The 18,994-nt window shown below is 56.2% G+C and overlaps 10 protein-coding genes across 10 annotated transcripts; 4 read left to right on the top strand and 6 right to left on the bottom strand.

Moving 5' to 3' along the window:
- Window positions 1-796: 796 nt before the first annotated feature.
- Window positions 797-1,770, top strand: BU26DRAFT_506163 (uncharacterized protein; the record flags this gene model as incomplete). The annotated part of the gene is made up of 2 exons (XM_033826897.1): window positions 797-1,688; window positions 1,721-1,770. The coding sequence occupies 2 exons, from the start codon at window positions 797-799 to the stop codon at window positions 1,768-1,770; spliced, it is 942 nt and encodes a 313-aa protein (XP_033683460.1).
- A 2,019-nt stretch (window positions 1,771-3,789) lies between these two features.
- BU26DRAFT_334460 (uncharacterized protein) lies at window positions 3,790-4,949 on the bottom strand. The gene is made up of 2 exons (XM_033822233.1): window positions 4,497-4,949; window positions 3,790-4,381 (listed from the first exon to the last, which is right to left on the bottom strand). Exons 1-2 carry the CDS (start codon window positions 4,780-4,782, stop codon window positions 3,807-3,809), a joined length of 861 nt encoding a protein of 286 aa, XP_033683459.1. The 5' UTR covers window positions 4,783-4,949; the 3' UTR covers window positions 3,790-3,806.
- Window positions 4,950-6,173: 1,224 nt separating this feature from the next.
- On the bottom strand, window positions 6,174-6,919 carry BU26DRAFT_565848 (rotamase-domain-containing protein; the record flags this gene model as incomplete). Its single annotated transcript, XM_033833440.1, has 4 exons — window positions 6,174-6,183; window positions 6,242-6,358; window positions 6,412-6,845; window positions 6,905-6,919. The coding sequence occupies 4 exons, from the start codon at window positions 6,917-6,919 to the stop codon at window positions 6,174-6,176; spliced, it is 576 nt and encodes a 191-aa protein (XP_033683458.1).
- A 180-nt stretch (window positions 6,920-7,099) lies between these two features.
- BU26DRAFT_520129 (DNA-directed RNA polymeras-like protein II subunit RPB9) lies at window positions 7,100-8,101 on the top strand. Its single transcript, XM_033829230.1, has 3 exons — window positions 7,100-7,429; window positions 7,478-8,009; window positions 8,055-8,101. Exons 1-2 carry the CDS (start codon window positions 7,350-7,352, stop codon window positions 7,845-7,847), a joined length of 450 nt encoding a protein of 149 aa, XP_033683457.1. The 5' UTR covers window positions 7,100-7,349; the 3' UTR covers window positions 7,848-8,009; window positions 8,055-8,101.
- A 214-nt stretch (window positions 8,102-8,315) lies between these two features.
- Window positions 8,316-8,822, bottom strand: BU26DRAFT_531734 (ribosomal protein L14; the record flags this gene model as incomplete). Its single annotated transcript, XM_033831050.1, has 3 exons — window positions 8,316-8,617; window positions 8,667-8,751; window positions 8,808-8,822. The coding sequence occupies 3 exons, from the start codon at window positions 8,820-8,822 to the stop codon at window positions 8,316-8,318; spliced, it is 402 nt and encodes a 133-aa protein (XP_033683456.1).
- A 218-nt stretch (window positions 8,823-9,040) lies between these two features.
- Window positions 9,041-11,887, top strand: BU26DRAFT_520127 (histone-lysine N-methyltransferase SET9). Its single transcript, XM_033829229.1, has 2 exons — window positions 9,041-9,488; window positions 9,573-11,887. Exons 1-2 carry the CDS (start codon window positions 9,396-9,398, stop codon window positions 11,481-11,483), a joined length of 2,004 nt encoding a protein of 667 aa, XP_033683455.1. The 5' UTR covers window positions 9,041-9,395; the 3' UTR covers window positions 11,484-11,887.
- Window positions 11,888-12,233: 346 nt separating this feature from the next.
- BU26DRAFT_506157 (uncharacterized protein) lies at window positions 12,234-12,941 on the top strand (the record flags this gene model as incomplete). The annotated part of the gene is made up of 1 exon (XM_033826896.1): window positions 12,234-12,941. One exon carries the CDS (start codon window positions 12,234-12,236, stop codon window positions 12,939-12,941), a length of 708 nt encoding a protein of 235 aa, XP_033683454.1.
- An 818-nt stretch (window positions 12,942-13,759) lies between these two features.
- On the bottom strand, window positions 13,760-15,354 carry BU26DRAFT_605914 (uncharacterized protein; the record flags this gene model as incomplete). The annotated part of the gene is made up of 3 exons (XM_033835625.1): window positions 13,760-14,149; window positions 14,200-14,244; window positions 14,305-15,354. The coding sequence occupies 3 exons, from the start codon at window positions 15,352-15,354 to the stop codon at window positions 13,913-13,915; spliced, it is 1,332 nt and encodes a 443-aa protein (XP_033683453.1). The 3' UTR covers window positions 13,760-13,912.
- Window positions 15,355-15,414: 60 nt separating this feature from the next.
- Window positions 15,415-17,657, bottom strand: BU26DRAFT_520126 (uncharacterized protein). Its single transcript, XM_033829228.1, has one exon. The coding sequence runs from the start codon at window positions 17,510-17,512 to the stop codon at window positions 15,779-15,781; it is 1,734 nt and encodes a 577-aa protein (XP_033683452.1). The 5' UTR covers window positions 17,513-17,657; the 3' UTR covers window positions 15,415-15,778.
- A 129-nt stretch (window positions 17,658-17,786) lies between these two features.
- Window positions 17,787-18,283, bottom strand: BU26DRAFT_334362 (uncharacterized protein). Its single transcript, XM_033822231.1, has one exon. The coding sequence runs from the start codon at window positions 18,187-18,189 to the stop codon at window positions 17,824-17,826; it is 366 nt and encodes a 121-aa protein (XP_033683451.1). The 5' UTR covers window positions 18,190-18,283; the 3' UTR covers window positions 17,787-17,823.
- Window positions 18,284-18,994: the final 711 nt, after the last annotated feature.

Genomic DNA, 18,994 nt, shown 5'->3' with positions numbered 1-18,994 from the left:
GACAAAGTTGGCAGCCGGGTGAAGAGAGACAAGAACGTTTGCTGCTTACGTACTCTATTCTTCTTGTTTACTTCTTCGGGATCGGGGTTTTCTTTGTTGATCTTTCGTTTCGGCGTTGCCGGTGCCGGCATCAGATGAGATTATCCTCTGTTTAATGAACGATTGAAGATGATGCACGTATGCAGAGGGGACGGCAGGGCTAGGCGCGGAGTTTCCAAATATACACACTACTTCGAAAAGCACCTTGTGGTTGCACATACCTAGGTATGCAGGTGTTCATGTGATGGCTGTCGCGCGAAAGCGCCCCGGCGGGATCAACGTTTTCTCTCCTTGATTCTTCATCAACAAGGGTTTGGTATTGTTTGACTCTGTGTCGAGGGAGGTGGTTGAGAAGGACAGGACAGGACACCTCGCGAACGCGGTGGGCATGTTTGCCTCGATAGTGTATGCATTAATGTTCATGCGTGTCGGCGGTCCTTCGGGGTTGTTGGTCTTGTTCGGGGCTGGTTGTTCATTACCGCGTGCGACCTTGAGCTCGCGAGCAAACATTCTCACAGGATAGGACAAACTTGGTTCAGGCGGAAGCACGGAAGCACACACACTCTCTCTTCTCTCCGTCTTCACTTCTTTCGCTCCATCAATTAGCCGTCGCCAGTCATTTCAGACGTCAAGTTCAGCATTGGGGAATTCAGTGCTCTCAGCATAGACCATTTGCATTGTACTCCCTTTTTCCTAATCTCATGAGCCGCTCTCAGTGATAGATCAATTCTTCTCTTCAGTCCCCGTTTCCCATATAATGGGCATAGCCTGCTCGCATCCACCGCCACCTCTGGTCGAAATCGCTGGCTCGCGCAACAAGATTCTCATTCCCGCCGGGACCTCCTTCTCAGTCCACCCACCGCCTGAGCTTACTCGCCGCGGGCGTCGTAGCAGCCGCCGAGTACCAATCTACCATCGCGTCTCATCACCCTATTCCTCATCTGCCAACGATTATCGGCCAATAGGCAGACCACGCGAGCGTGGAAGAAGACCACCAACGTTGTCAGAAGACACAGAAAGCCAGATGAACTTCATGGATATGAGTCCGCCGGGAGGAGCAAGGACGCGGGGTGCGCCTGGTCCTGGGAGGGGGTATGGAGGCGGAGGAATGCCGATGGGAGGGAGGAGGCCGAGACCTGGCTCTGGACCAGGACCTGGACCTGGAATGGCAGGGGCGTATTTCGATCCAGGAGATGTGAGGGCTCGTTCGGCGCCGGATTTGCATGGGGGTTATCCGTATGCGGGGATGCGAACTCCGCGGCCACGTGTTAGAGGGATGGAATCGACGCTGGCAAGGGGTATGAGTCCTGGTGGCCCGGGTTATGTAGCAGGTCCAGGATATGGGGCCGGCGCGGGAGGTTTAGGTGGTGGCAATCCGTACGCGTATCCTCAGGGACGACTAGGGACGCCATTCCAAGGTCGGTCACAAACGCCGATGCAGATACAACCGCAACGTCGTCCATCCCTGCGTCCTCCGGGGCTCAATGAGGTTCCCATGGGGGCCTACGCGGCTGGCCATCCGGCTCCTCCTGTCCGCGCGAACACTGATCCTCCGACTTCGAAACGGCTCAACCGGACGCAACCTACGAACAAAAAGGTCGGACCATCTGGTCAGGAATGGATAGAAGGGGATCCATTCCTAGATGCTTGTACGTGTACGACAAACTGCAATTGTCGAAAGGGGCAACGAGTACTGTATCGGGCGCAAGCTCAGGATGGCGATGGACATAACGGGTTCGGGGAGATTCGGTATATTTTGAAAGATGATTTGGGAAGAGACTGCGGCGATCACTCGGCATGCAGAAACGGAAACCAAGAGGAAAAGAAGAGCGGTAAGACGAAAGGAAAGCTAGGGCTCAAGGAACCGAGCCCTGCATCGAAAGAGGACATCCAGCGAATGACTGAGGGTATTGAGGCGCTTCATGAAAAGATGGAGGGCTTAGGCCTGAACCAGCCAGGCGGATTCGGTGGCCCTTCTAGAATGCCGTTCGGAGGAACCGGTGCACATCCGGCAATGATGGAAAGTATGGATCCTCGCGTGCGTCCAGGGATGGGTGGTGATCCTTACGGAATGAGCGGGCCGGGTAGAATGCCGGTAGGTATGGGTGGGCCTATGGGAGGCAGACCAGACCGTATTGCCAGGATGGGCATGCGTGGACCGATGCCAGGCGAAATGGGCTACGAAGACGACATGCCGTTCTCAGAGTCGGCTTTCGGGATGGGGGATATGATGGATCCGATGGAGATGGGAGGACGACCAGGACGAATGATGGCAGGTAGGCGCTCGATGCCACCTGAGTTTATGCCGCCTCGCAGACCGCGAGGGAGGGGTGGCCCAAGGGGACCGCCGGGTTTAGGGATGGATATGGAAATGGGCGGGTTCGGCCGCGGTCTACCACCGATGGGCGGCCGAGGTATGGGCGGCCGACGTGCAAGATTTGGAGGGAGACGACGTCGGCCGGAGTTCGGTGATGAAGAATTGGACATGGAGATGGGCATGCGGGGAGGGCTGGGCGGTCGCGGAGGAGGACGTGAGGAGTATGGTGATATGGACGATGATGACGACGAAGCGGCATGGGAGGATGAGAACGGTTAGGCCTCCTAATCTGTGAAGTTATATGCCAAACACTGATAAGCAAGCTACAGACGGTGACGAGGGCCCGGGCATGCGGCAGAGTCCATCAGGGAGGCGCAGAGACGGCGGACGACCCCGAATGGGTCGAAATATGAGTGGGAGGGGAGGCACAGCAGGAAGGCAAGCGCGCGTTGAGGAGGACGATGACATCTGAGCGGAGTCACTCTGATGGAGCGTTGGTCCAGGCCCTTGAGTCTCGAGAGACGGCGGAGGGGGTTTCGTGTTTTGTTGCGTTCGGCGCCGGGCATGTAGCAATATGTGCGATTCGATTGCGTCACACCACCCCTGCCCCAGGACCTCGCGCTGGGGCCGTGAGGGGAGCGTCGTGCCGGCAGTCAGGAGACGTGGTCTGTGAGGCGGCGGCAGGAGACGGCGGCAGGAGAGGGCGGCTCGGCATCTGGCCGGATTGCGTGCAGAGGAGGTGGCCCATGCTGCTTCATGTCACGAACGCTGCCGGGAACGGGAGCCCCGGGGGAAACTGCGGGTGGACTGCCCAACTATCAGCGCACAGTGGCCGGTGGGGACTTCCTCATTCTGAGATCACCGGGAGTTCTCGGACAACATTCGGGTCCCCAAAGTGAACGCGGCACGCACAGCTCCACCAACTGACTATTCTGACGACGAGGCGGAAACTGTGCGAGAGGCACTTACAGCGCGTTCAGAGAGGAGGTGTAGAGTTCAACGGCCATTCATTCTTACCCTGATCGTGAGATCGTGTAGCCAAAGCCCTCTTGAGCCATGGCCTTCAGTCTAGGGATATAGGAGAAAGGAAACCGTACAAGTTGCCAGCTCGCTCGAGACTCAGACGGAGTGAGGCGTGTATGCATGCTGGCATCCATAGACGCCGACCCAGTCCGAGAAATGCATATATCCCACGTGCGCAAATCGCCCATCGTAGCACCAACCGTACATGCCGACCTGGAACTCCTCGCTCGAAACGCAGATGACAGAGGAAATCGACGGCATGGCTTTTGAAAGGAAAAAGGAAGGTAGGGTCGAGCAAGGAGAAAAGGTCGGCTCCTCACTAACATATCCGCTCAATCACCACTTCGGACCACTCCAATTCACCGAACTTCAACTCCCACTGAAGCTCTGCTAGCTCGTCGGCAGCCAAGTTCAACCTCATTATCCTCTACGGCGCAGTCCAGCCCATGCCGCTGCTGGACAGGCCAATGGCGAGGCTGAGGCGCTTACCCTGCTCGTTGAGGTGGAGGATCCTGCACTTCTTCTCGGCCCACCAGTTCTCGAAGTCGTTGATGTCGCTGATGGAGAGAGTTGTGCTGCGCTTGGCCTCGTACCACTCCGTATCCACCTTGCGGGCGGCGTGGCGGAGACGGGGAAGTGCCTCGGTGCGTAGGTGAGAAAGCTCCGTCGCGTAGTAGGCATCATGCGGCTCGAGAGGGATTGAGAAGGACCGCTCACGGGACCGCGCACGGTTGTCTGGGTATTGCAATTCAGACGGCGTCAGGCAGATAGGAGACACGGGAGACGTGACTTGCGACGCCGAAAGTGACGGAGACGCAGACTCCGAGTTGGGCGAAGCAGGAGAAGAGACGTCCGACAGGAAGACGCTGCTAGCATTGCTGGTCGTCCGCATCTTTGGCGGCGGCAGATCATCCATCTGGACGAAGAACTCGTCTTCCTCGAGCCTGTGGGGTGGGCGGGCACTGTCGAGTCCTTCAGTATGCTTGTCCAATCGCTCGAAGCCTAATCATGTTAGTGACCATGCACGAACCTACAACGGGCGGAAGGCACGTGCTCCACGCAACTGCCAATTGGATGCGTGTTCAGACGTCACACAAAGAGAGAGGCATTTACTAACCAGTCAGAGCTGCTGCGCCCGCATGTTGCATCGAGGCCAGGGTAGATTGGAGGGTTGCTGGGAGACGCTCCCAAAGGTCCTGGGGGATATACCACGCCGGCAGATGGGACGGGTTGTAGCTGAAGGCGTCTCCATCTCGGGGGCAGAGGGTGCGCGGCGACTCGATCTGGGGGGAGGACGGAATGGCCATGGAGGTGAAGCTCTTGCGGGTAGAGCTACGGCGCTGGTGGTTGCGGCCGTGCTGTGGAGAATGGTAGATGGGAGACGGAGAGGTAGCGACAGCCATTGTTGATGTTAGGTAGAGGTGGTGGGAGGCGATGCTGGGTTGCAGGTGATTGCTCGAAAGAGTGTCGGAGTTGGACCGAGTTGTGCTTGCTGTCACGACACTGCCGCTGCGTGCCGTCAAAGGAGGGTGCGCGAATATTTGTAGGCGAGGAGTGAGTGGACTTGAATGGCGTGCCGTGAGAGAGGGTCTGCTTTGGTGAAAGGATCGCGGGTGGAGGTGAGGATCGAGGCTTGGCGGGTCCTCGGAAACAGGAAATGATGCGGAGGTTACGCCGGGGTCGGGGGGAGCTTATATGTGCGTGATTCGCGGGCCTTCCATTAACGCCCAAGGGACAGATGGGAAAGTGCCAATTTCCCCATAAACGTGACGTCGCTTCCTCGCAGTTCGCTGATGGGAAAGTGCGATGTCGATGCCGGTGGGCGGGCAAGCGCCTGTTCCGCGTTAGAGAAGCACACCACCACAGCCCAGGAACAGCAGCATCCATCCGCAACGTCGGCCTGCCGGCGCAGCGCTCGAGACCGTGCCGGCCTAGACCGCTGAGTCGTGTTGCAGCGACCGGGGCACACGTGTTAGCAGCGTTGGCCCCGCGATGCGTGGCGGCGCGCGACACCAGCAGCCTCCTCGGCCGGCCGTGCCGGCCAGAGGGTACCTAGGTAGAGTGCTCTTTCTTACGTACCTACAGGACACAGTACGTCGAGCTCCGTATTGGGCTGGAACGAGCCGCGGCTGGGTTCCGGATCCGCCGCGCACGGGGCTGAAAGCGGCAGCCTTTGTCTTCGCTGAGCTACTCCGTGTGCTGTAGCCGTGCGGTGTCGTCAGGTGTGCGTGGGGTCGGAACGAGAGGGGTGCAGGGAAAGTCTAGTTAGAATGGTGAAGAACAGTAAACTATAAATAATGGGAATGGGCCCTACCCGACGCGACGCGCGTGTGCGCCATCATGAGAGGTTTTATGATATACGATGGTGTGATCGGCTTTCCCAACACCTTCCCCACCACGTCTGAAGCTTCCAGAACGTGTCGCGCCAACTGCCCAGCTGCTTGCCGTCGGCTTTGTTGATGGCTGGCCCTTGCTGACAGCCCCAGCAACCATCAATCATGCGATAGATACGAGTCGTTATTACAGCCGATCGGGGGCCAACGGGAATTGGTCAGTTGTCTTTATTCGGTCGAACCTACAGATACGAGGCGCCGGTGCTATATGCCTCGATAAGACTTGCACCACTCGTTGCTAACTTTTGAGCACGCCTCCCTTTTGTCCTGGCCACTATTCAATGTGCTATTTGCCAAAGACGGCGAGAAAAGAACTCGCCGAGCAAACCCGCCTCCATGCGTTTCCGCACATGGACCGCCCAGAGACTGACGCCCTAAACGCCGTGCGGATTCTTGGATTATTACTCCAACCTGATGCGCGTTGCGTATTAGCTCATGCGATCCACATATCTTGCGGAGGGGACCGGACCTCTGAATCAAGTGCACTCCAGACGCCGTGTAGACTATATCGCTCACTTCGCCCTTGTTGAGCTCAAACGCAGCCTCTTCGAATTCTTTCTGCATGTCGCCCCGGCCAAAGAAGCCCCTGAGCGTAGTCAGCAAATGCCCGAATGGCAACCTCCTGCGAGGGGCGCCTACAGGTCTCCCCCCTTTCGCGCGCTGCTGCAGTCGGATTCCGTTGTCGCCAGCTCGGAGAGAGACTTTCCCTCCGGGTCATTGGGGTTCGCCTCGTATTTCTTGATCACGCTGCGGTACTCCTCGATGAGGGCCGTTGCTTCGTCCTTGCTCCGCGTAATCCTCGGCTCACGCCAGCTAGCCGGTCGCCGACTGTCGCGGTGCTTTACAAGCAGATGTGCGCATCGGATCTTGCCATCCTGAGGCCCAAGATTGGCGGGCGCGACGCCCTTGGAGCTGTGGTATTTTGCCATGTACTCCTTCAGCTTCTCCGGGTCCGTGCCCGCGGGCGGTTCCCATCTCGAGTCTTTGGTCGCGGGGTGGAAGTAGTACGGCAGGTTCTTGGTGTTGGAGCGGCGCACCTCCCAGCCCTCGGGCAGGCCAGTCTGGTCGGCTGACTGCGCACAGTGTGAGTCGCATAGATGACTGTGAGGGGGCGGTGCGCGGCGCCAGTGACTGGGGAGCCTACCATCTTTGCTGTCTGGAGAGACGTGGAGAAATTGGAGGCCGAGAGAGTCTGTCAGGTAGGGGATGCTTTAGTTGTTCGAATCGATAGTTGGGATGTGGTAGAAAGAAGCTCGTGGCACGAGGTGCAGAGAGTGGCCGCTGGTTGGGACGATCGCCAGGAGCTCGACTGCGGGGTGGTGGCCCAGGTGGTTTGTGCTCCCGTAAACAAAGGCCCATATGGCGCTAGAGCGCCTGAGTCAGCCGGAAAGTGGCCGCTCTCGTTCACTCTTTGGTTCAAAGCTGCGACAGCCGCCTCAGTCTTCTTCCCACAGCAACCTCCTCGCCGCCGATAGCCACGCTTCAGGGCGAGTATTTCGACCAGAGCACATTCCGCATCCTCCCGCCCCCCACTAAGTCGAAATCCTTCGACCCGCGGAAAAGAAGGCGCAGCCACGATGGCATCTCCCTCCAGCTACGAAAACGACCAGAAGCAGGACGACAGCAAGAAGATTCTCTTCCGCTTCTGCTCAGAATGGTGAGTCGGCCGCCCGTGCGCAGTCACCCAGCGGCTAACGCTCCGCAGCTCCAACCTGCTGTTCCCCCGCGAAGACAAAGCCGAGAACAAGCTGCTATTCGCCTGCCGGACGTGCTCTTTCGCAGAGGAAGCGCCCTCTTCATGCGTCATGCGCCACGAAATCGCATCAACAGTCGGAGACACGGCCGGCGTCACCTCAGACATTGGGCAGGATCCTACGGTTGGTCTCTCCCGTTCACTTTCCCACACCAGCCTCGGCGAAGCATTTCCGACGCTTTGCACCATGTGCGGCCAGGACATTGTCTGCGAGGAATGCGGTGAGGAGTCGGCTCCGGGCCTGGTGCTCGAGACCGAAGATGAACACGAGCTGCACACGAATGCCCAGCTCGGAGTTGACAAGCAATCCTCAAAGAAATGAGCATTCTCGCACGTTGCTTCGTCGCTTGCCTGCTCGTCTTTGACGCTGCTTGCTGACTCTGCTCGCATCTAGTTGCCGCGCGTCCAGAAAGCGTGCCCCAGCTGCGGCGAGCACGACGTCGTGTTCTTCCAGTCCCAGCAGCGAACTGCTGACACTGGCATGGTGAGTCTCTCTTTCTTCTAACGCCACGCATGCTGACTTGTGTAGAAACTGTACTTTGTGTGTGTAACGTGCGGTCACGTCTGGCAGTGAAGCATCTTTGGCATTTAGACATTTTCTACGCGATGGAGCGTCTCACCGTGGAGCATTGGGCTGGAGTTTGGTGTCTTTCATAGCTCTATGATACGGTGTCCCGGGAAGGTATCCGATACCCATGGATATTGTACACTCGCGAATACACGTTTTATACGTCCGCCCCATGCCCGCCTGTACTCCTGAAAATGCAGCATCTCTTGGCCACGGCACCGGTTACACATGCATCGGCGCGAGCGATAATATCTTTGACCACTGCTTCTGCCTGAGCTCGCCTGCGACGACGCCGCTCACTCGCGTCCCAATGGGCTCGCCCGCCTTGTTCACCAGCACGCAGGCGTTGTCGTCGAACTTGACCACGCTGCCGTCCGGTCTCTGCCACTTCTTCGCCGTCCGCACCACCACCGCGTGTCGCACATCGCCGCGTCGGACCTTGCTCGCTGCGCTGATGGAGACGCTGCTGCCGGTCTCGGGGCCGAAGTTTCGCTGCTTCTTGACCACGACCACTATGCGATCGCCTGCATCCGTCAATACCCCTTCCCACCATGCCTTGTAGCCTTCACATACCAACTTTCGCCGGGCGCTTCGATCGCAGGACGTTGACACACTCGACTATGGCGGCGCCGGAATTGTCGATGCAATTGATGAGCGTCTAGATTGCCGTGCATGAGTGGCTTGTCTGAGTTTTACTGGAGGCGCTTGCCGTACCTTGAGCTGGATCATCCTGCCCGCCTTCCTTCGTCCTCTCAGACAGTACTGCCGTCTCTGGAGCGGCTGTTTGCTGGCTGCGCGCTGTCGGCGGCGGCGTCTAGGCACAAGTTTGCAGTGAATGTCGTCGGGAGCGTCGGCGGTTCCCGGCCTGCCGGCGCATTAGAGGCTAGAGGCTCTCGCTTACACGACCGCCTCGCCTCTCCTCCGCGTTGTTTCGCCCAGCCGATGCAGGAGCAGGGGCTACGCCAGGCCTATTTGCGATTCAGCCCAGCCTCAGTCTCACTCCATTGACCGCGTCTTGCGCTATTTCCAGCCTGTCCGCCTGCTGCTCTTCGGCGGCGCCGCTCCTTCCTTTCCTTTGCGCCGCTCTTTGGCGTCTCTTTGTCTGTCTGTCCTTCCTCCCGCTCGTGGTTTGTTTCCTCGCCGACAGAGTGGCAGAGTGCACCTGCATGGTCGCTCTCTAACCTACGTCACCCAACCTCCCCCTTTAACGTCGCCAGCTCCGCCCTGGCTGCACCTCCACGCGCCAACCGCTCTCTGGCAACATCAACCAGCGACTTCGATTGAAGCGACACGCGCGCGATCATGGCGCCGAAAGAGCAGGAGAAGAAGGGCGGTCTGACGCTGGAAAAGCTGGCCTCGTACGACGACGTGATAACGGATGCGCTGGTCGACAAGGTGGGTTTCTGTCCGGCGCACGCGGGCTAACGCGGTCGCGCGCATCTTGAAGAGCGCGTCAACTAACTGGATGCGCCATCTCAGGTCTACTACTGGACTACAATCCGGAAGAACCGTGGTGGGCGCTTTTCCGCATCGCGTGGGCTGCAGGAAGAAGAGATTGCCGACATGCTCCGCGAGCACATCATTCTTGACAGGGACCCCTACGAGGCGGTACAACACCTGTTGCGCTTGCCAGCTTTGCGCAAGTTCCTGGCTAGCCTGAAGGATGAGAAAGACCAGGAACAGTTCAAGCGGCATCTGCGGCGCTATGCCCTCATCTACATGCCAGACTCGCCGTTTGAGGTGACCACCACCAACCGATACACCATCACTGAGCATGAAGCGTCTATTACAGCGCGAAGAGACATCAAGCCACGCGAGGAGGTTAAGTACTTGACGGGGGTGCAAGTTGCCATGACCGAAGAGCAGGAGAAGAATCTGGAGCTGCTGCGCAAGGACTTTAGCCTGGTCATTTCCAGCAGGAAGAAGACTCGATCACTCTTTCTGGGCCCGGCGCGCTTCGCCAACCACGACTGCGACCCCAATGCTAAGCTTTCCACCACGGGCTACGATGGCATGCAGATCGTAGCCGTCAAAGCCATTGAATGCGGGGAGGAGATTACGGTTTCCTACGGCGAAGATTACTTTGGCGAAGACAACGAGGAGTGTCTGTGCCGGACGTGCGAGACCAGGGGGGTGAATGGTTGGGCCCCGTTCAAGAGGGTCGAAGACTCGGATGACGAGGAAGATGATGATGAGAAGCCCGCTGCAAAAGAGCAGACTCCTCAACCAGATGAAGGGTCCTATTCTTTCAGAAGGAAGCGCAAATACGATTCAACGCAGGAAGACACCTCGCGCGATTCAACTCCGCCAACCAAGCGCTCCAAAACCGAACCGAAGGGCAAGCTCCTATCCCCTTCTAAGCGGAGTGTGTCGGGGTCGTTACGAGGAACGGGTCTGAAGAAGCCTTACAGTCCCTCAGCGCTTCGACAAGAACTTCCAATCTCTAGCATTGAATATCCGACTACAAACCTCGTGCCTTCCTCGCAAGTCCTGCGCGACTTCCGCACCCAGCAGCGAGTCGGCTTGCTCAACGTAACGCTTGACGAGACATCATCGTCCCGCGATACCACCCCCCAGTCATCCATGGCAGCCGCCTCGCCGAAATCCTCACAGTCTACTGACGCCACGTCCGTCGACGAAGATCACCCTATGACGGGTACGAATCCCAAGATCAAAGTCGATCCTGAGACCATCCACGCGAAACCGACTTTAGGTGTTGCCACGATTAAGGATGAGATTACGTCTATCATCACCCCGGCATCCGCGCTATTTGCTGACGACACCACGTCCGAACTAAGTGAGCTGTCAGATGGCGAAGACTTTGATGACGAACTACTGGAGATCGTGAAGCACAAGCGACCAAAAGCAACCATCACTCGCCGGACTACGCGGTCGCGGTCGCGGAACGAGGTGCAGAACCGCGTTGGCACTCCTATCCCCGACTACACCACCGAAGAAGGCTGGGAAGAGAATGAGCGCAAGCCGGGCGACTACATGACATCAAAGTCCGTTCTCTCAGCGAAGGGCAGCAAATGGAGCGAGTGCCAGACCTGTGAGGAAGAATTCGTGCAGACAGACGGCTTCCGTGGCACGCGCAAGGAGTGCCCGCGATGCGAGCGCCACTCCAAGCTTTATGGGTTTGCCTGGCCCAAGACGGACAAGGAAGGCAAGTATGATAAGGAAGAGCGTGTACTTGATCATCGGACGATCCATCGTTTCGTGGATCCAGAGGAAGAGAAAGAGCTGAAGAAGGCAGGACAGAAGCGCAAGCTTAGGGAGTCGATTGTGCAGCGGTTCTCCACACCGCGATCGGGACGCGAGTCCTCGATGAGCGTGAGCATGGACCCGGAGAGTGGGCGCAAGAGGAGGCGGGTAAGGAAGACGATGTAAACCCTCCGCCATAAACGACAAGAGGTGGCTTCGGTGGAGTACGGAGCAATGGCGTACAGCGAACTAAAGCCTTCAACGGCCTTTTGATCCTTTCTGGCTACGGCATTGGCGTTTTTGGAGCGAGCGTGGCATATGGGGAGCATATGGAGGCGCGCTGCATACCCTCATAGTATCTTTTCTGGCATTATCCTCTTCTCGGGCGCGAGCATATTTTTTCCAACATCTCCATGATTTAGCAACTGTACGATAGAGCATGAGGTCTACCGAGCTTTTTGGGCGGGCATCTTTGAGCCTTTGGGCGCCTTCTTTTTTTTTGCCGCGAAGGATTTTGTACTATAGTAGCATATGCCGGATGATCTGGCTTGTTTTTGGTTATTTGCCAGATAATGCAAGATTTTCAAGATGTATATGATGGGTCCGGACATGATGGTTGGTAAGAGCGTGTATTCAGGGAGTAGTGTGTAATATGCTAATGAATCAGCGGTTAAAGGACGGGCTAACAGTCGCAGACCATAAACGAGGCGACTCGTATCTCATACAACTCAGAAACACCCCCTGATCTCGAACGGAGCATCTACGTGGTGCTCTCCTAGCGCCTTTCCTTTTCACTACATGCTGACCAGCTTCCCAGTCCACCGTTTCTCAGTGACTGCTCCACGCATGCATTCACCATGGTTTACCGGCGTCTAAGGTAAGTATCATGAACTCGATTCACTAACACTCCTCAAGGTGATCTCACCCCTTCCCTACATGAGCTGTTCCTACGCCCCTTGGTATCTCACAACAATCCTATCACAACCATCCCCCACAATCGTAACTTCAAGCTCACATCTACAACCTCGCATCGATCTGGCTGGTATAGCTCCTACCATGTCCAACACCCCAGATCTTCCAACAACCAGCAATGCGTCCGAATCCATACCCGATGACGTATGGTCCGCGGACGCCAATATGTCTCATCCCAGCATCTCAGTTTACAAGCTGGAAATGGGCCGGGAGTCTTCGCCACCTTCAGAAGAAGAACAAGATCCAGAGCCGGAACCACCAACAGCCCTCGCACCCGCAAACCCCTCTCCCACGTCCTCATCAACATCCCCCATCCAACCCACACCCTCTCCTCAAGCCCTATCCATCCTATCTTCCCTCCCACTCACCGCCGCCAATAACCCAACCCTCACCTGGCTCTTCAACAACCTGCCGCCAAACACGCAGATCTACTACCAGCAAACGACTCCCACAACGAGCACGCTGGTCATAACGCTCCAGACCTCCACTGGCGAATTCCTCCAAGAAGCGACGTTCTCCGTCGCGGATGACGGCGACATCCATATCGACGGACCGGGTTTTGGGCCGGGTCGCGACCCATGCTCTCAACACCGCAACGCTATCGCCTTCGTGGATTCCCTTGAAGTCGCGCACGTGTCCGCATTGCTGGATGCCGTTTGGCGTTGCGGATGAGGAGGAGATTGGGTTCTTGAACCGTAGTAGTGAAGAGGGCAAGGACGATGGGAGGTGGGAGAATGTGCTGCTGCTGAGGGAACTGCCGTTTGATGCGAGCAAGCCTGATAATGCGCCGGTGAGGACGCGGTGTGGACATGTTTTTGGGCGGTCGTATTTGGTGGAGAGTCTGGAGAGGGTGAATTGGCTGTGTCCGGTGTGTAGGACGGCGTTGGTGGATGGGGAGGCTTAATTGAGGTGGGCTAGGCGTAGTGTGGGTGGGATGAGAGTGAGGAAATGAGGAGTGGTTTGGTAGGGGAGCGGGATGGGGGCGGGCTGCTTTGCTTTGCCTTGCTTTGCTTCGCCTTGCTTTGCTTTGCTTTGGCGAAGATGTCCTCCTGGTTTTGGTTATGGGGCATTTAGGAGATGCAAATGGTATTGCCGTGAGAGTTTGCGCTCGTATGGTATGTGAGGGAATGGGTTTGCGAACCGCGTCCCACCTCACATTGCATTGTTTAGCATTGAAATTCCTCGATTGAAATGGAAAGAAGGCGTATCTTTTCAAGCTCGCATTACACAAAGACCGATAAGCGGATTGTTTGTTTCTTCCATTGAGTTTATTCTGACGTGCGTGCTAGTCTGCGTCATTCGCGATTTGCCCGTATTCCATTCCTGTACAGCGCGTGCAGGCCCGATACTCCGTCCTAGACGTTGTAAATGGACCAGGCCCATCTCAAGCAACAGCACCCGCGTTGTATGGGCCATGCACTTTCAGGGTTCTAGAAGACCTATCCTTAAGAGGTAAATTGCCTATGAGCAAACGCTATAACCCTAGAACCCCTAGATAAAGATACTCAAGACGGTGCTGCCTAACTCCAACTCGAAATTAAAGGCATGACCTCAATGACGCCCAAGCAGTTCCCAACCCTACTACTACCCTCCAGTAGCCTCTTAGATGTCCTCCAGGCCTTCTCCCCGGACCCATGCTCCTTTTACCCCGAGCTCTGAGGGAAAGGTGCGAAGTTCCTCCGACACTTCGGACACCTGGACCCGCATTTCTCCAAGCTCTCAATCAAGCAGTTTCGACCGAAGAGATGCCCACATGGGGTCCTCACAGGGTGGTTATTCGGCCTGCTCTCGTCGAATGGTAGAGCTCCCAACGCGGCCAGTATTGGATCTTCAGGCACCTCAGGCACGAACAACGGGTCATCGTAATCAGTCTCTCCAAACTATAGGATACACATTAGCAAATGCCTTGAACAGGAGGAGTCGAACACACGGTATTCCTTGCGTCTTTAACCCAGTAAAGGTTCCCAGAAAGGACCTGCCACAGTTGGAAAAGGGAAAGCAAGACGGGCCAGTAGCTGCACCGCGATATACGTACCTTGAGCCAGCAGTGCGGGCACTTGTTATCTTCCGGAGCAATGGCGCTTAGCTCTACTTGCTCGAGGGAACCAACGAAGGCGACTGCGTCGAACCTTGAAAATATCGGGGGCCCGAAGCCAAGGTCAGGAAGGGCAACTCCATGCGGGATATCCGGAAGATGCAGGGCTATGAGCTCTCCGCCGAGTTGGTTACTCAGCTGGTCTAATGTTGTTTGCACCTCGGGAGGCGGTGTGACTTCGAATGGGCTACCTACCGTTGCGGGTTGGGAAGTGGGCGCTTGTAGTCCGGCTGCTAGGGGTTGAGAGCCGCCAGGAGGAGGCATAGCGGACGGAAAATTGCCCCAGGCAAAGGTATACGGCATAGGGAGTAGACCTGTGGAGTCGGCGCCGCTAGCGACAGCCATTTCATTCATCAATTGGCTGAAGAGAGCTGGTAAGCCTGCGGGCAGTGGAGGTATGGGTGTGTTGCCTTGCAGCGCGGTCGGAGGAGTAGGCGGATTTGCGCCGGATGTTGGCGATTGAGAGTCCCCAGGAGGAGGTAGAGAGTTCAAGATATCCCCCGGGGTAGACAACTTGTATGCCGTCGGAGGGAAGGCTGTGACGTTGGCCTCGGTGCCGACAGGCGCCGCTTGAGGCATGCCGCCGAAGACATGATGTATCGGTCCGACCGTAGCAGATGAGGAACCTTGCATTGTGGTCGGGGGATCAGGCGCGTTTGTACTGGTTGTTGATGGCTGAGACGGCTTTGCAGAGCCTGCGATTGTAGCTTCACCGATATTTAGCGTACTTGCCGTTTCGGTCAAACCCGTGTTGCTGTCATCAAGGTCGTCGGACGCGATGAAGTCATCGAGCTCGTCGTCCTCATCATCTTGGTCAAAGGAGTCATTCTCATCTGCGGCGGCGGATTGCGTAACCATGGTGCCTTGTGCGGGCGGCGTCGCTTTGTTCGACTCACTTCCATGCAATAAAGGGGCAGCAACGGCAGTGCTAGCGCTCCCGAGCGCGCTCCACGGAGCGCTGTTCATGGGCGATTTGGCGGTACCAGACATGGCGGCAGTCGGGTCGCGGTTGCGAGGATGCAGACGACGAGGTGAGAGTAAATTACTAGTGGCAATTGTTGTAGAAGCGGTGAGAGTGAAAGAAGATTGGTGTTTGCCCCAAACCATAGCAAGCAAAGCAGGAGCGGACGCAATGTCGGCACACTGATAAAGAGAGAAACACTAGAAGATGCTTTCCGGATACTGCACACCTACGATTACGTTGCTTTTGTCTAAGAAATGCATTTCCTTTGCTGTCAGCACCGTACCATTCGATGCAGCAGGGCTTCGTTGTGCACAAACGTTGAAAGGTAACGCTCGATGTTAGGCGCCGCTATGACAGGCGGCAGCCGACCGGAGTAAGTGTGAACCTCGAGTACGAGATTCTTTTCAGAAGCAACCACCTCACTTGGAGGCGATCTGGTGCGCCTAACGACTACCCGTCTACACTGCCGCCGCCACCCAGCTGCTCATCAGCGTCACCACTAGATGGACTCTCCCCATCTTCGGAGAAGTCCTCCATATCCGGGTCTTCAGCAGAGTGATCACCTCCAGTTCTATCCGATGAGGTAAATGAAGAGTCCAGAGATGCAGATTCACTCTCTTCATAGTCCGGAGCTCTCATCGGCAGTGGAGGATATCCCACGCGGGGAGCGTCACCCTGCTGCCTATCCAGTAATTCGTACTTCGTCCCTGTCCAACATAGTTGGAGTAACTGATTCTTGGTATCATTTCGCTCGAAAATCGTCCCATGCCAGACATGATATTCCAAGATATGCTCAGTGATGAATGTGGCAGAGCCTCGAAGCTCCGAGCCATAGCTACCAGGACCTGCAGTGACGATTTTAAGAGAACGCAGTTCGGGGAATCGGTCCTGGTGAAGAGAAAGGAGGTCCTCGATTTGAGGACGATGGATCTTGTAGCCCGCGACGAAGACAACATCAATCAAGGATGGAGGAAGGCGATGGTAGAGACGATCGGCATCCGTCAATATTTCCCATTCTTGTTCGACTCCTTTCCCTGCTAGGTGGGGCCACATCGCAGCCGCGGTTTCAACCCTCCTCAAGCAGTGGAAATCAGCGAGAGAATCGATGGCCCAGGAGCCTTGGGATTCGTCGGGGACAGAGCACATGTATAAGCAGAGTTCTTCGAGAGTCTCCTTGTGCGCAGCTAAGAGCTGCAGCAACTCGTTTGTCGTGAGTCCATCTGGCCCTGAATGGGAGGCGCCCCTGGAGTAATGGAAGCTTTTGAGGATGCAACATGCGGAGAGTAGTGTTTGCATGTCTGCATAGGTGAAATTGCACCATTGAAGGACCATTCGGGTGAGGCGTAGTGACTCGACAGGCAAGCGTAGAGGGCTGGGAACGTGACCGTTGTCATTCGACGGCCGCCAAGATCCTGCACCATTTATTTCGAAGGTTTCCATTGCCTTCGACTGTATCAGGCCGTGGAAGAATGATAGTGGCCGTGAAAGATTTCCGTCGATAGCCTTAGCGCTGAACCTACGTAAGGTGCGGAGTGCATGGACAGGCAAGCCCCAAGGGAGCGCATCGGCATCGGTTGATCCTTCCAAAAACATCTCGTGCAAATTGGGGAGTAGGGCCATGAGAAGCACCACGTAGGGATCGTCGAGACCAACGCGCAGGAGCTGACAGAATTTGTCATCATAAGGGACGTCCTTGATGTCGAGACCAGCACCGTAAATATCGAGGCACCAGGAATCATCGAAGCGAGAATCCTGGTCGGAGTGACTGAGAACTTTCTCCATGATGCGACTCTTCTCCGAGAATGGTGGGATGGAACGTATCACCCCAACAGCTTTGGCGGCCTCCGTAAACGTACCGTAGTCGATATCGCTCGGTTCATCTCGCAACGGAAATATGAATGAGGTAGACGCAAACGCTGGATTCAAGTACTTGAGGGTACGCCACCATCTCAGATCCAAACGGTGTACATGCTTGGCAAGCTGTGGTCGATTCAGAAGTCGCTTCAGAAATGGTACAACAGATCTGTCGTACACGCGATGGTTGCTGTATTCGCGATATAGCTCCGGCTCTGTAGTATCATGCAAGCGTTTGCACGTGAGGGAGACATTGAGGAGATCCATCTGCGAAACGAAGGACGCTACGCTTAACAGAAGCTCCGGGCTGAGGTCGAGAAGGCCCGGCATTTCTGAGGGGTAAATGAAATGATCAGGGTGCTATGTTCGAGCGTATTCGTGTCTAAAGCGGCAGGCGGAATTGGAGACGAGCAGTCGGGCTGTATTATCGAGAGTAACGGTGCAAGGCGGCGTCCGACACGGCTTGATGCTCGATGTTTGGAGGGAGGAGAAGCAAGCGTGGGAGACGACTCGCGCATGTGACTCACGGATGTTGATGGCAGGTCTAACCCAATTTAGCTTAGCGATTCTACCCACAAAATCGACGTCGCGCTCAAAGACATATGTTGCACTCATGAATTAGGGTTAGGGCTTCAAACGACTTATCGCAACTCCATCTCATACACGAACTCAAACGCCGCAGAGCCGCGATTATAGACACGATTGCGGAATGTACGACCTGGACGGCAGCTTCGAGAGACAACAGCTGCGCTCTTGCCATTCTCAGTAGGTCCGCCACCACTAATGGCGCCGCCGATGAGCATTGGTATGCGCGCGCTTCTACTCGGCCTCCATCGCGTCATCCATCCGAGCCTAGAAAGCTTCACTCTCATTCTTATCCTCATCCTCATCCTGCGCTTCGACCACTTCAACCCAGTCCTACAGTGTCGTTTCACAAATATCCACATCAAGCTCCCGACCTTCACAAATCCACCCCACAAAGGTAAACTTCCTATCCGGATCCACATCGACGATAAGGTCTGCAAGGAGTTCCGAATGGATGACGCCGGCAACGACCATCTCCTTCAGCATGGCGTTCCGGCGCTTCATATGGGGACTGAGTGCCATATCGGGAGTTATGTTATTCCAAATACTGTGGGATGAGAAGGTCTTCTGTGCATCAAGCGCCGGGACCTCTATGCCCACCCGAGAGATTTAGGCAGCCACTGGAGGTGTCCAAAGGGACGAGAGCGTTGGATGATTCTGCCGTTGCGGTGATGTCAACCGTGATGCTTGCTTCGACGTGTGAGCGAGAGCCTTTGCGACACACCATAATCGTTCCATGCGGCAATGGGATGGGCTGAGCTGGCGTTCGAAAAAAAGTCCTCCGCCGCCCTTCGCAGAAGCCTGTAACCTAGGCGCGACACTTGGCCCACCGCCTGATGTGGCGCGCGGATTAGGACGGGATACGATGGAAGGGCTTCTTCTCGGCATAGGGGTGGGATTAGGGCAAGACTGCACGGCTGGGGTTAGCTACCCGCGAACATGGAGCAACTGTCACAAATGAGATTTGTGTATTGTATCTCTGATACACTTCCATGCCCTCGTGTGCAGTCTTCGGGGCTTCCCGCCTTTGCGGCCGTTATAGTGTACAAAACCTCTCATGAATGAGGGTGGCGCGGCTGACCGGTTGTCGCCAGCGCTGGTCGTAATATCGTTAGAGCACCCGAACGCCTGTTGCTTTCCTTCAAGCAGAGTGCCACCCCGGATAGTTTGTTCCCCGACCAGCGCGATCTCAACTCCTGAGTAGCGTCCCTGGCCGAATATCCTCGA

The sequence above is a fragment of the Trematosphaeria pertusa genome (assembly GCF_010094035.1).
Source record: "Trematosphaeria pertusa strain CBS 122368 unplaced genomic scaffold BU26scaffold_8, whole genome shotgun sequence".
In the NCBI taxonomy this organism is placed as follows: domain Eukaryota; kingdom Fungi; phylum Ascomycota; class Dothideomycetes; order Pleosporales; family Trematosphaeriaceae; genus Trematosphaeria; species Trematosphaeria pertusa.
This window is presented reverse-complemented; position numbering and strand designations above follow the sequence as displayed.